This window comes from Panthera leo, chromosome A2 (genome assembly GCF_018350215.1).
Source record: "Panthera leo isolate Ple1 chromosome A2, P.leo_Ple1_pat1.1, whole genome shotgun sequence".
Classification (NCBI taxonomy): domain Eukaryota; kingdom Metazoa; phylum Chordata; class Mammalia; order Carnivora; family Felidae; genus Panthera; species Panthera leo.
Genome location: NC_056680.1, coordinates 124175419 through 124190866, shown reverse-complemented (window position 1 = coordinate 124190866; position 15448 = coordinate 124175419). Strand labels below are relative to the sequence as shown.

General features: G+C 43.2%; 1 protein-coding gene across 2 annotated transcripts in view; it reads right to left on the bottom strand.

The window, feature by feature from the left end:
* Positions 1-1979: 1979 nt before the first annotated feature.
* NPSR1 (neuropeptide S receptor 1) overlaps positions 1980-15448 on the bottom strand; it is a 160213-nt gene continuing 146744 nt past the window's right edge. For both annotated transcript variants that reach the window (XM_042921855.1, XM_042921865.1), the window contains 3 exons: positions 13785-13871; positions 2958-3138; positions 1980-2070 (listed from right to left, as the gene is read on the bottom strand). In XM_042921855.1, coding sequence (XP_042777789.1) covers positions 1980-2070; positions 2958-3138; positions 13785-13871 — 359 coding nt within the window. The remainder of the gene's footprint in view (positions 2071-2957; positions 3139-13784; positions 13872-15448) is intronic.

Genomic DNA, 15448 nt, shown 5'->3' with positions numbered 1-15448 from the left:
TCTCTCTCTCCTCTCTCTCTCTCTCTCTCAGAAATAAAATAAAACATTAAAAAAATAAATAAAGGCAGCTTATCCTGCAGCAACATGTATCATTATCTTACTGATCTCCAGTCTTCTCAGGGAATGAGATACACCGCATTACAACAACTACAAAATCACGTTCCCAGTTTCTAAAGAGCACACAGCGCCTCACTCTACTCTCTCCTTCACTGTCAGACTCCACTGATAGATGAGGTAGACATCTAATATCTTTTGCAGACCAGGACTTGACAGAGATTGAAAGCATCTGTCAGGAGAACCCAGGCCTCCTATTTTGCCATCCCGGACACCTGCCAGATTTTGCTCTGTTAATTGGCTTCCATGCAGGCAGCGATTTTAGCAACAATTCTGCGGGTCTTTTCTTTTGTGGCACATCTTGATTGAGAATGAAATGTTGAAAAGTACTTCTCAGCCGCTCAAAGTGTTCAGGGTTGCTCACATTTAGCTGATTGGACAGAAGGGGAGGCAGTCTTCAAAACCATTGTGTAGACATAAACTAGATTATTCAGGCTACTCAATTCAGAGAATTATTCTCAGAGAGAGAGTGACTGAAGAGTCTGATTTCTGCCCAAGGAGATACTTTCCCTAAGGTCAGACAGAATTGATAAGAGAGTTTGCGGGAAAAATGCCACTGTGACCTTAAACATGCAGTTGCTGGGCTGACACCATAATGAGGAATGGAGTGCTATTAAAATATACTGCACATTTTAATGACTCCACTAGCAGTAGGCCAAGAAAAAAAAAAAAGACTTAAGCTCAGAATAATTCTGGGAAGGAGGATTTTGCCAAGGAGATTTTAATGTCAAGAATGTATGTGAGGCTAAAAATAAGGAGTTCACGCACATTCCACAGCCGTGGGTGGGGTGTATATATAATCAAATTAAATTATGCCATTTCCACTTACGAAAAAATCTGATGGCAAAAATTGACTAGAAAACATTTAGTCATATTTCACTTGGATTATGCTTATAAATACCAAACTCCAGACTTGTCAAAATAAACCCCACCAGCACTTTCTGGCCGAGGTGTTAGATAGACAATGGCTGTGATATGCAAAAATGATAGAGCTTCTGGGACCAGGACCGCGCCTAGAAAAGCCACAGGAATTCAGCTCCCAGCTAATGAGAGAGGGTTCATGGAAGGGAAAGAAGGGTCCCTGCGACATGAGGAACAGAGCCCAGAGTGGCCCAAACGTTGAATGCAAAGGGAGGGGACTTCAGAGAGCCTCAGATATGTGAGACCCGGGTCCCAACTCTCAGAGACTGGAAATCTGGGGCCCATGATTTTTTAGTGTTTTGTTTTTTTTTCTCCCATCAGTGAAAGCACCCTTCAATTAGAACTTTCCTCTGGAGGGCCAGCATTGGGTTCTTTTGACAAATCATTTGTTCATACAACAGTACTGTGAGGTTGATTCCTGCCAACACACCCAACTACAAACCAAGGCTATCTGCAGAGGAGACACAAAGTAGCCATGCCTGGAAATGAATTTGTTGGCATTTTGAGGACAGATATCTTCTGGGCTACAACTACTAAACAGCCAATCCAAAGATGGGGGGACAATCTAAGCTTTAACAAGTCTTTTATTTACATCCGAAGTTGTAATTAGAAGACTCTCGTAACACAACTATGCTTCTTTAGTCCCCTCTGCTTGCCCAAGCTTGATCCTGGGCCAGAGATGTCTCTGTTCATTGGGTTCTGGTGCTGAGCAGTGGGAAGGAGGGCTGGGAATCATGGGGAGGAGGGAGGATCTTTCCTGGCTGACATGAACAGTTGGTGACTTCACATTAGCCAATACTTGCTGACGCAGGAGATACACACTCATTGGGATATTTGCTTTGTGCAAAGGAGCAGAATGGAGAAGTTCCATGCACGTGCCCAAGGTGGAGACGGACCCAGCACTGCTGATGGGGCTCAGACTAGCCATACTACTGTCCCAGAGTCTAGATAAATTCTGGCTTGGATAGAACCTGCATCTCGTGCCTCGCGGTTCTCTCCCGGAGTGTCATTCTGGAATCCTGTGATGTTTGCTGCCTAGAGAAAGAATAGATCAGAGAGGGAAAATAATTTGACCTGATGAAAAGAGAAGTAAGGAAGTTAAACCGTAATAGTTATGGAGGATGTATTGACGACTAAACACTGGACTAAGCACTTTGCATGTAATATCCCTCTTTCCTTCCCACTCCCAGTCTTCCCACTGGTCAGCACCAGAGCCCAGTGTACAGAGACATCACTGGTCGAAAGGTAGGCACTGCTTCTAGTCCCATTTTATAGGCAAAGATACTGAGTTTTATGGAAGTTAAATAACTTGCTCAAGGTTATTGAGCTTATCCACATCTATTATCCATAGCCATGAATCAGCAATGGCAGGATTTGAACTGTGGCCACTGACATCAAACCCAAGCCTTAAACCACTTTAGTATTTTATCTCCTATGGATATCTCTACCTATTCTCTGTAGCCCATGCACTAAAACAGCTGAAAAACAGCAAGATGGCTGAGTAGTTGTGGGAGGGATCTAATTTCAGCTTTGCTACTAATTTTTTAGATAACCTCAATAGTGTTACTTAAGGTCATGGGCCTTCATTTGTTTATCTGTAAAATGACAATAAGGCTTTGGATCCTGCTATCACCACAGCATTGTATTGAGTGTAGAGAAATTAGTGTAGAGAAACTTTGGACAAAAGAAAGCTCTTCTATGTGTGACCTGATTAAGATGGTTGCTACAGGAGGTGATGTGGTTATAGGAGAAAGAGCATGGACAATGGCCCAGGCCTGGGTTTGAATTTGTCATACTAGCAAGACCTTTCTGACCCTGAAGCATCTCATCTATACCTGCCAGGAGGCACTGAAAGAGAAGACACATGTCAGTGTCCTAGTGCAATGGCCATCTGTGCTGGCCCGGGCAGTAGTGACCCTTACCCATGGGGAAAACAGATGGAGCTGCTGAAGACACAATAGATAAGTGGGTTGATGGCACTATTCAAAGCCGGCAGGTTCTGAATGATCACAGAGGCATAGAAGCGCTCCTCGGTGTCTGGAAGGAGACTGAAATTGTCCAACATGTCGAAGAGGAAGTATGGACTCCAACAGCAGATGAAGGCTGGGGAGAAGAGAGCCATTAGTGCCATAGCAGATCACAACCAGGGGCCTTTCGGTGGCGCCCTCAACTGGAGCTCCAAATAGGAGGCTCCTTAGCCCCTGGGATCTCTCAGAAATATTTAGGACAGTTGTGTGTGTTCACATTAATGTCATGTTTACTAACACACACACACACACACACACACACACACACGTACACATGCATGTATACACATCCCACAGATACATTGTTAAAGTTGAGGGAATTTCTTGGATCTTCTCTGTCTGTAAAGGGAGCGTTTGATTTGACCATTGTTGTCAGTCTTCATGGAAAGGTTGGGAATGGCTTGGCATGGCCTCAGCCTCTTATCCTGTATCATGTGGAAGGAAAACCAGCAAAACTCTTTGGAGATTCTATTAAAAAAAAAACAACCCAGAAGAACAGGAAGCATAGTAACCAGATAGTGATTTCTGGTTTTAGTGTGCGGCAGGGGAGAGTTGTGGTGCCTAATGTTTTCAGAGCAACGTCTGGCCTCATCACAATGTTCTTAATTTTCTTTTCCATTTCTAAGTTAGCCACTCCAGAAAACAGCTGCCCTCTACCCCCTCCAAGTCAGTCGGTGCGTGTGAGCCCCTGATTCTGTTTGTCTCAACATCTTCAGAGGAAATGAGTGGTAAACAGAGATCCAGAGTATGACGGTTAACTTCATGTGTCACCTTGACTGGGTCAGGGGGTGCCCAGATATTTTGGGAAACATTATTGCTGGGTGTTCCTGGATGAGATGAACATTTGAATGGGTAAACTAAGAAAAGGAGATTGTCCTCTTCGATGTGAGTGGGCCCCATTCAATCACAGAAGGCTTGAATAGAACAAAAAGCTGAGTGAGAGATGAATTGTGCTGTCTGCTTGACTATCTTCTAGCTGGGACATTGTTCTTCTCCTGCCTTCACACTCAGACTCGGACTGGAGCTACACCATGGGCTCTCCTGGCTCTGCAGATCCTAAGCCAATTTCTAACAATTCTCTTTGCATATATGTCTCTCTCCTCATTCTCTGGAGAACTGAACCAATCCCCACATGCACAGAGGTAAACAATCTTAGGCTGACTAGACACCGAGATGTGCTCTTCTGCTTTCTTGTCACACCCTCTCCACCCTCCTTCTCCCCACTTTCTCACCCATAGGACTTTCCTCAGAGAAGTCAGGCTTCCTTCCCCATCTGCTTGCAGGGGCCAACTTTCTTCTGAAACTGTTCAACTGACATGTGTTTGTTTCCCCAGACCTTGGCAAGGTATCAAAGAGGAGCAATTGAAACACCAAGACCACTGAGCCTTCTGGGTGCTGGTGGTTGAGCTTAGCATTGACCTAGAACAGTGGTTCTGGGGCATGGAGGGGCAAAAGTGCCTCTTGGGAGAATTTTGAAAATGTGCATGCTTATGGATTTGTGTGTGTTGAGGGGGTAAGGGGCCTGGGGTGTCCAGGGATACTAGTCCTCCTGCGGGACACAGGTCCCATACAGCCTTTGATTTATGTAGCAGAGCACTCTGTTTATAATTTCCAGAACTCTGGAAACCTAACTCTATTTTATATATGAACACAAATATTTGTACTAAATAGTGAATTTTCCAGAAATGCAATTCTCTTGCAAAGGGAGGAAAGATTACTTTCTGTAATTTGGAACTTGAGCAGGATTTGTTTACCTGCTCAGAAAATCAGGTCCCTGACAGCAATACTGCTTTATTTTCGTGCCTTCATGAAAACACACCTGCACTGATTTTCCTTTGTAGCTGTTAATACATCTAGCTGACTACTTCATTATTCTCCTAGGGTAGCTGTGCCTAAGTATTTACATATTGAAATCTGCATGGTTTTATTATAAATTATTTTCTTTCTAGTCCTCCTTTGTATTATTAAATATTGATCTTTGAAGACTTATGTTGGGTAAGTGGTATTAATTATACATTTCATTTCAGGTAAAGGGGCCTTACAAAACATGTGTTTTAGGAAGGGCTGCTTTGGTCTGACTGGGCTGTTAACATGGGCTGCCCCTCTTGTGGGCATCTCTGCTCTCTGACTAAAGGACCCCCAGGGCCTGGGCATATGGTTCCTGATTACAAATAATTATGTTGGCTCTGGCACACATGTGTGACATATATTTCCTGACTCAACATCCATGGGAGGTATATCTGTGTTTCTGATTGTCTGGGAAGGCAAGAGAATCTTTGATTTACTTTGTAAGCTGTTGGGAAAGGATTCTGAGCCCCCGTGGCTATATACGCTTTATCCTCAGGTCAGCCTGCAGTGCTGTTTTGTGCCTCTATTCTACTGGCTGTGTCACACTGCATGTGGTCTGTTTGGCATTTTGCAATTGTGTCTCAGAAAGGTGAGATATGGACCGTTTTGGTGAGCTGACAGGCAGCTTCCACGAGAGGTATGCTTTCTCAGAGCTCCTGGAGCTGTAAGAGGGCAGGGAGGGTAGTATTTGAGCCAAATAAAAAGAATCCTTTTTCTTCCTGCATATCTTAATCCATTTGTTCCCAGCAAATATTAATTAAGCACCTAGTGTATGTGGGATCTTATTTAAGGCTTTGGTGATAATAATATAAGGAACACAAAGCAAAGGTCATTGCTCTCATGGATTGAAGCCAGTAGGGGATACACAAAATGCAGATTAATAGATATAATGTCAGGTAGAAGTGGGAATAGGCAGAAAAATACCACAGAATAATGACGAGGGGGGCTGTTTACAACTTGTGCTGGAGGACTGGCTGAAGAGGTAGCACCGTTGGTAAACAAAATGATGTGAGGGGGGAGCCAGGCAACCATCTGGGGGCAGGGTCTCTCAGGTGGTGGAAACAACACAAGGTCCCTAAGGTGCAAACAAGTTGACATTGTAAAGAAATAGCAAGAAGACCAACAGAAGTGGGAGAGAACGAGCAACAGGGAGAGCCCTGGGAATGAGGCTGGAGACCTGGCTGAGCGATAGATCACACATGGTAAAAACGTGGGGTTTTATTCCGATGTAATGGGAAGCCAGAGGTGGGTTTGCAGGATTGTGATGATACCTGGTTTACAATCTTGAAAGATCACATTGGCTGTTTTGCAGAAAAGGAATAAGACAAGACCAGTTCTAATGTTACAGGCAGAAATTCGTGGAGGCTCTGCCAAGAGTTGTATAGATAGTGAAGGATGATTGGGTTTGAGAATTATCTTGGATGTAGAGCCTCCAGGCTTTGCTGATGTGCTAGTTATGCAGGATGTCAGAGAAATAGAATAATGACAGAAAGATGGCCCTTAGGTTTTTGATGCAGACACCGGGTGAAAGATGGTGTCATTTACTGAAATGGGGACAAATGGGGGCAAGAGTTACTCTGGAGGAGGAGAAGAACATGCCAAGACTTTGGGTTTGACGTGCTGAGTATGATGAATTTATTGGAAATGCAAATCAAGATCTCAAGTAGAAATCATAAGTATGATTTCTAAGCAAAGGAGGTGTTCTAAGAAGGAGAGCCTGATCACATGTTGCTTACAAGTCAAGATGAAGATTGAGAATCGACACTGGGCATTTTGGAGGTTTTGGTGACCTTGGTGAGGGTGGTTTCAGGAGTAACAGGACAGAAGAGAGATAGAAACAGACTCCAGAGAATGAGAGGTAAACTGTGGAGGAGTTGTACTAGGGGAGAGAGTGGTGAAGCGGGTCTATTCTGAAGAGCTCACTGAGGGAGCTACTGCACAGCATTTACGTGCACATGATCCAGGTAGGGGAGGCCTGTCATGGAGGAAAGATACCCAGAGAGGCAAAATTCTTGAGGAGGCAGCAAGGAATGGGATGCAGGGCTCCAGCCATCATTTTGGGCTTAGAAAGAAGCAGTGTTAGTTTATCCACAGTAATAGGAGAAAAGAGCACATCGTACACAGGCAGATAGGTGGAAGAATGTGAAGGTGAAAGGGTGAGGGAGTTCTTTTTTTTTTTCAATATATGAAATTTACTGTCAAGTTGGTTTCCATATAACACCCAGTGCTCATCCCAAAATGTGCCCTCCTCAATACCCATCACCCACCCTCCCCTCCCTCCCATCCCCATAAACCCTCACTTTGTTCTCAGTTTTTAAGAGTCTCTTATGCTTTGGTTCTCTCCCACTCTAACCTCTTTTTTTTTTTTCTTCCCCTCCCCCATGGGTTTCTGTTAAGTTTCTCAGGATCCACATAAGAGTGAACACATATGGTGTCTGTCTTTCTCTGTATGGCTTATTTCACTTAGCATCACACTCTCCAGTTCCATCCACGTTGCTACAAAGGGCCATATTTCATTCTTTCTCATTGCCACGTAGTATTCCATTGTGTATATAAACCACAATTTCTTTATCCACTCATCAGTTGATGGACATTTAGGCTCTTTCCATAATTTGGCTATTGTTGAGAGTGCTGCTATAAACATTGGGGTACAGGTGCCCCTATGCATCAGTACTCCTGTATCCCTTGGGTAAATTCCTAGCAGTGCTATTGCTGGGTCATAGGGTAGGTCTATTTTTAATTTTTTGAGGAACCTCCACACTGTTTTCCAGAGTGGCTGCACCAGTTTACATTCCCACCAACAGTGCAAAAAGGGTTCCCGTTTCTCCACATCCTCTCCAGCATCTATAGTCTCCTGATTTGTTCATTTTGGCCACTCTGACTGGCGTGAGGTGGTATCTGAGTGTGGTTTTGATTTGTATTTCCCTGATGAGGAGCGACGTTGAGCATCTTTTCATGTGCCTGTTGGCCATCTGGATGTCTTCTTTAGAGAAGTGTCTATTCATGTTCTCTGCCCATTTCTTCACTGGGTTATTTGTTTTTCAGGTGTGGAGTTTGGTGAGCTCATTATAGATTTTGGATACTAGCCTCTTTGTCCGATATGTCATTTGCAAATATCTTTTCCCATTCCGTTTTTGCCTTTTAGTTTTGTTGGTTGTTTCCTTTGCTGTGCAGAAGCTTTTTATATTCATAAGGTCCCAGTAGTTCATTTTTGCTTTTAATTCCCTTGCCTTTGGGGATGTGTCAAGTAAGAAATTGCTACAACTGAGGTCAGAGAGATCTTTTCCTGCTTTCTCCTCTAGGGTTTTGATGGTTTCCTGTCTCACATTCAGGTCCTTTATCCATTTTGAGTTTATTTTTGTGAATGGTGTGAGAAAGTGGTCTAGTTTCAACCTTCTGCATGTTGCTGTCCAGTTCTCCCAGCACCATTTGTTAAAGAGACTGTCTTTTTTCCACTGGATGTTCCTTCCTGCTTTGTCAAAGATTAGTTGGCCATATGTTCATGGGTCTAGTTCTGGGGTTTCTATTCTATTCCATTGGTCTATGTGTCTGTTTTTGTGCCAATACCATGCTGTCTTGATGATGACAGCTTTGTAGTAGAGGCTAAAGTCTGGGATTGTGATGCCTCCTGCTTTGGTCTTCTTCTTCAAAATTACTTTGGCTATTTGGGGCCTTTTGTGGTTCCATATGAATTTTAGGATTGCTTGTTCTAGCTTCGAGAAGAATGCTGGTGCAATTTTGATTGGGATTGCATTGAATGTGTAGATAGCTTTGGGTAGTATTGACATTTTGACAATATTTGTTCTTCCAATCCATGAGCACGGAATGTTTTTCCATTTCTTTATATCTTCTTCAATTTCCTTCATAAGCTTTCTATAGTTTTCAGCATACAGATCTTTTACATCTTTGGTTAGATTTATTCCTAGGTATTTTATGCTTCTTGGTGCAATTGTGAATGGGATCAGTTTCTTTATTTGTCTTTCTGTTGCTTCATTATTAGTGTATAAGAATGCAACTGATTTCTGTACATTGATTTTGTATCCTGAAACTTTGCTAAATTCATGTATCAGTTCTAGCAGATTTTTGGTGGAGCCTATCGGATTTTCCATGTATAATATCATGTCATCTGCAAAAAGTGAAAGCTTACCTTCATCTTTGCCAATTTTGATGCCTTTGATTTCCTTTTGTTGTCTGATTGCTCATGCTAGAACTTCCAACACTATGTTAAACAACAGCGGTGAGAGTGGACATCCCTGTCGTGTTCCTGACCTCAGGGAAAAAGTTTTCAGTTGTCCCCATTGAGGATGATGTTAGCTGTGGGCTTTTCATAAATGGCTTTTATGATCTCTAAGTATGTTCCTTCCATCCCGACTTTCTCGAGGGTTTTTATTAAGAAACGTTGCTGAATTTTGTCAAAGGCCTTTTCTGCATCGATTGACAGGATCATATGGTTCTTATCTTTTCTTTTATTAATGTGATGTATCACGTTGATTGATTTGCGAATGTTGAACCAGCCCTGCATCCCAGAAATGAATCCCACTTGATCATGGTGAATGATTCTTTTTATACGCCATTGAATTCGATTTGCTAGTATCTTACTGAGAATTTTTGCCTCCATATTCATCAGGGATATTGGCCTGTAGTTCTCTTTTTTTACTGGGTCTCTGTCTGGCTTAGGAATCAAAGTAATACTGGCTTCATAGAATGAGTCTGGAAGTTTTCCTTCCCTTTCTATTTTTTGGAATAGCTTGAGAAGGATAGGTATTATCTCTGCTTTAAACGTCTGGTAGAACTCCCCTGGGAAGCCATCTGGTCCTGGACTCTTATTTGTTGGGAGATTTTTGATAACCGATTCAATTTCTTCCCTGGTTATGGGTCTATTCAAGCTTTCTATTTCCTCCTGATTGAGTTTTGGAAGAGTGTGGGTGTTTAGGAATTTGTCCATTTCTTCCAGGTTGTCCAGTTTGTTGGCATATAATTTTTCATAGTATTCCCTGATAATTGCTTGTATCTCTGAGAGATTGGTTGTAATAATTCCATTTTAATTCATGATTTTATCTATTTGGGTCATCTCCCTTTTCTTTTTGAGAAGCCTGGCTGGAGGTTTATCAATTTTGTTTATTTTTTCAAAAAAACAACTCTTGGTTTCGTTGATCTACTCTACAGTTTTTTTAGATTCTATATTGTTTATTTCTGCTCTTATCTTTATTATTTCTCTTCTTCTGCTGGGTTTAGGCTGCCTTTGCTGTTCTGCTTCTATTTCCTTTAGGTGTGCTGTTAGATTTTGTATTTGGGATTTTTCTTGTTTCTTGAGATAGGCCTGGATTGCAATGTATTTTCCTCTCAGGACTGCCTTCGCTGCATCCCAAAGCATTTGGATTGTTGTGTTTTCATTTTTGTTTGTTTCCATATATTTTTAAATTTCTTCTATAATTGCCTGGTTGACCCACTCATTCTTTAGTAGGGTGTTCTTAAACCTCCATGCTTTTGGAGTTTTTCCAGACTTTTTCCTGTGGTTGATTTCAAGCTTCATAGCATTGTGGTCTGAAAGTATGCATGGTATGATTTCAATTCTTGTATATTTATGAAGGGCTGTTTTGTGACCCAGTATGTGATCTATCTTGGAGAATGTTCCATGTGCACTCGAGAAGAAAGTATATTCGATTGCTTTGGGATGCAGAGTTCTAAATAGATCTGTCAAGTCCATCTGATCCAATGTATCATTCAGGGCCCTTGTTTCTTTATTGACCATGTGTCTAGATGATCTATCCATTTCTGTAAGTGGAGTGTTAAAGTCCCCTGCAATGACCACATTCTTATCAATAAGGTTGCTTATGTTTGTGAGTAATTGTTTTATATATTTGGGGGTTCCCGTATTCGGCGCATAGACATTTATAATTGTTAGCTCTTCCTGATGGATAGACCCTGTAATTATTATATAATGCCCTTCTTCATCTCTTGTTACAGCCTTTAATTTAAAGTCTAGTTTGTCTGATATAAGTATGGCTACTCCAGCTTTCTTTTGGCTTCCAGTAGCATGATAAATAGTTCTCCATCCCCTCACTTTCAATCTGAAGGTGTCCTCAGGTCTAAAATGAGTCTCTAGTAGATAGCAAATAGGTGGGTCTTGTTTTTTTATCCATTCTGATACCCTATGTCTTTTGGTTGGCGCATTTAGTCCATTTACGTTCAGTGTTATTATAGAAAGATACGGGTTTAGAGTCATTGTGATGTCCATAGGTTTCATGCTTGTAGTGATGTCTCTGGTACTTTGTCTCACAGCATCCCCCTTAGGATCTCTTGTAGGGCTGGTTTAGTGGTGACGAATTCCTTCAGTTTTTGTTTGTTTGGGAAGACCTTTATCTCTCCTTCTATTCTAAATGACAGACTTGCTGGATAAAGGATTCTCGGCTGCATATTTTTTTCTGTTCATCACATTGAAGATCTCCTACCATTCCTTTCTGGCCTGCCAAGTTTCAGTAGAGAGATCGGTCACGAGTCTTATAGGTCTCCCTTTATATGTTAGAGCCCGTTTATCCCTAGCTGCTTTCAGAATTTTCTCTTCATCCTTGTATTTTGCCAGTTTCACTATGATATGTCATGCAGAAGATCAATTCAAGTTACATCTGAAGGGAGTTCTCTGTGGCTCTTCGATTTCAATGCCTTTTTCCTTCCCCAGATCAGGGAAGTTCTCAGCTATGATTTCTTCAGCACATTTCCCTCTCTCTTCCTCCTCTGGAATACCAATTATGTGTAGATTATTTCTCTTTAGTGCATCACTTAGTTCTCTAATTTTCCCCTCATACTCCTGGATTTTTTTATCTCTCTTTTTCTCAGCTTCCTCTTTTTCCATAATTTTATCTTCTGGTTCCCCTATTCTCTCCTCTGCCTCTTCAATCCGAGCCGTGGTTGTTTCCATTTTATTTTGCAGCTCGTTTATAGCATTTTTTAGCTCCTCCTGGCTGTTTCTTAGTCCCTTGATCTCTGTAGCAAGAGATTCTCTGCTGTCCTCTATACTGTTTTCAAGCCCAGCAATTAATTTTATGACTATTATTCTAAATTCACTTTCTGTTATATTGTTTAAATCATTTTTGATCAGTTCGTTAGCTGTTGTTATTTCCTGGAGATTCTTTTGAGGGGAATTCTTCCGTTTCATCATTTTGGATAGTCCCTGGAGTGGTGCGGGACTCGGGGGCACTTCCCCTGTGCTGTCTTGAATAACTTGCGTTGGTGGGCAGGGCCGCAGTCAGACCTGATGTCTGCCCCCAGCCCACCGCTGGGGCCACAGTCAGACTGGTATGTGCCTTATCTTCCCCTCTCCTAGGGGCGGGATTCACTGTGGGGTGGCATGGTCCGTCTGGGCTACTAGCACACTGCCAGGCTTGTGGTGCTGGGGATCTGGCATATTAGCTGGGGCAGATCGGCAAGGGGCACAGGGGCAGGAGGGGCAGGCTCAGCTCTCTTATCCTTCAGTGATCCATTTTGGGAGGGGCCCTGCGCCACTGGGAGGGAGTCAGACCTGCCGCCGGAGGGATGGATCCGCAGAAGCACTGGATCCACAGAAGCACGGCGTTGGGTGTTTGCTCGGTGCAAGCAAGTTCTCTGGCAGGAACTGGTTCCCTTTGGGATTTTGGCTGGGGGATGGGTGGGGGAGATGGCGCTGGTGAGCGCCTTTGTTCCCCGCCAAGCTGAGCTCTATTGTCCCGGGGCTCAACAACTCTCCCTCCCGTTGTCCCCCAGCCTTCCCGCTCTCTGAGCAGAGCTGTTAACTTATAACCTTCCAGATGTTAAGTCCCACTTGCTGTCAGAACACTCCGTCCGGCCCTTCCGCTTTTGCAAGCCAGACTCGGGGTCTCTGCTTGGCCGGCGGGCTGCCCCAAGGGTGAGGGAGTTCTATTCTGATATAGTATTTTCTTAGTCAAATAGGAAGCAAGGTCATTAGTTGAGAGGGCGTAAGAGGGAGGAAGCTTTGATGGTTTGAGAATAACGAAGAATACATACCAATCCGACACATACTATGTGCTCTAGAAATACCTTTTTTTCCCCCCTAAGGTGAGGTGACTTTTTTGGTCTTAAGAGTAAAGAGAAAAGGGGTGCCTGGGTGGCTCAGTCAGTTGGGCAGCTGACTACAACTCAGGTCATGATCTCGTGGTCTGTGAGTTTGAGCCCTGCATCGGGCTCTATGCTGACAGCTCAGAGCCTGGGGCCTGCTTCCGATTCTGTGTCTCCCCCTCTCTCTGCCCCTTCCCTGCTTGCTGTCTGTCTCTCTCTCTCAAAAATAATAAACATAAAAAAAAAGAGAGAAAAGGGAAAAGAAAAGGAAAGTAAAGAAGATAGGATGATGGGGGAGAAGGTAAAGTGACCATTAGGGAGAGATTTGTAGTGACTTTGCAGTTATATATCCAGAAGAAATGGAATGTCACTTCTGTGTTTACTTTGCCCATATACTTCAGCTCCAGGGGGAGTACGTGTTAGAGAATGCAACTGGGTCAACTGGGTATGGTGAACATCATCCAGCTAGCTATGTCTTTTTTTTCTTTTTTTAATTTAAATCCAAATTAGTTAACATGTAGTATAATAATGATTTCAGATCAGCTCGTTATGTCTTAATCGACTTTCTCCAAATTATCCACCCCATGGTCTTGGTAGGATACTCGAGTCATACAGGGAGGCATCAGGCACCAATGTCTGCCCTTAAAGGAGATGCAGATGGTGTGTGGCAAGTTCCACACGCTCCACTCCAGTCAGACAAAGCTGGCAGTGCTTGCAGACAAATTCCTTTCTTGCGTGGGCTCTCCACTACCAGCTCCCAGGTGCAAGTTTGCTTTTGGAATGTTCACCCAGTTCTACAACACAAAGAGGGACTTTGCTTACCGAGAATGATGACAATGCTGTACTTGATGGCCTTGATTTTTGCCTTTGAGATGAGCCCTCGGTTGTAACTGGTGCACAGCTTTCCATCTGTAGATACAAAAGGGCAGTGTGAAATGAAGTTGTTGTTGCCAACAGGAACATCACAGGCTAGACCCACAGCTGTCACGGGACCACTTGTATCCCACTCACCTCTTCCCAGGAGGACCTCCTGGACATTTTCAGAGTAAAGACGGCTCTGGGCCGGATGCTGGAAACTGCTGTTTGCAACTTGATATAAAATGCAAATGCATCGGGACATCCAGATTCTCTCGAGTCATGGCTGAATGCCCTGAGTCAGCGGAAGCTGGAATTAGCCTTCAAACCTGGAATTGGCCAGGGAGCAATGCTAACATACCCATCTAGTCACGTTAGCAACTTAGGGTGAAACCATTGTCTTAGAATGGTTACCCCAAACTAACTCATACATCTAACTCAGAAACTTCACTCTCAACAAAAGCTCAAGCCAGGGATATTAAAAAAATAAAACAAAGACAAAAAAAAAAAAAAAACTGTCCCAAGTAGGAGCCTGGTTATAATTTAATTCTATGTGGGCTATTGTTTGATGGTAAATACATGAAGGATAAATATAAGAATCCACTAGAATATGAACTTGATGGAAGCAATGACTTGGTTTTTTTACATTCCTGTATCCTCTAAGCTTAGTGAATGATTAATAAATATTTGTTGAATCAATCAATATAAACCTCTCTCTCGTTAAAAAGTAGTGGTAAAATTAAAGTTGATTAGGGTGGACAGAGTTCAGAGAGATAGCTCTTAGTAAAAGGAGTGTGTAGATGGCAACTTTGGGATTGGAGGTGTTGGACACAGGGTCCATTGATGCTGTGGAGGAGTTTTTATTGTCAGAGCTTCTGCCAGGCAATAGGGCACCTTTGTAAAAACTGGGAAAAGGTGCCCTTCCTCTGCATGCACACAGCCCTGTCCCAGCATACCCTCAGTGAGGATGGGATGCCAATCCCACACATCCCTGGGATGCCACTGATTAGGGCTCGATGGGTAAAACCCTGGCAGTGGTCCAGGTCAAAAGCCTACCCAGGGCCCCTGTCACATGGGGCAGGACAGTTGTATACTAGAAACCAACTGCTGTGCTTGCTTGTCCTCACTACATTGTTCAGATTCCACATTTGAAATTTATTTTAAACCCATGGAAACTGGTGTGAAATTTACATTTGCACTTCTTATTCTAGCCCCTCTCCAGTCCAACCCAGCCCAATCCAAACAGCATAGCACACCTGTCATGAGATAAGGACCCCACCACGATGCTGAGGAGGCTGCGGGGCAGATGCAGAGATTCCAAAGGTAGAGCTGGGGGCAGGAAAGACGCATGAAACAGAGGGAGTCCTCAGCCAAGACACGGAAACAAGAAAATGTCAGATGTATTTGGACCATGGTGGAGTCACCTCACTTGGCTGGAGCCTGAAAGAATGTTGGCTTTGGAGTGGGGAAAACTGAGGCCAAAATGGGGAGACCTGAAATGTCTTCAAGAGGAGTCTGGTCTGAATTTCTGAGCTGATCGCAAGCCTCTGAAGCTTCTGAGTCTTTTCACAGTGTGAGCATTTACTCACTGGAGTGAACAAACTGTTATCAGGAATAATAGGAATAAGGGT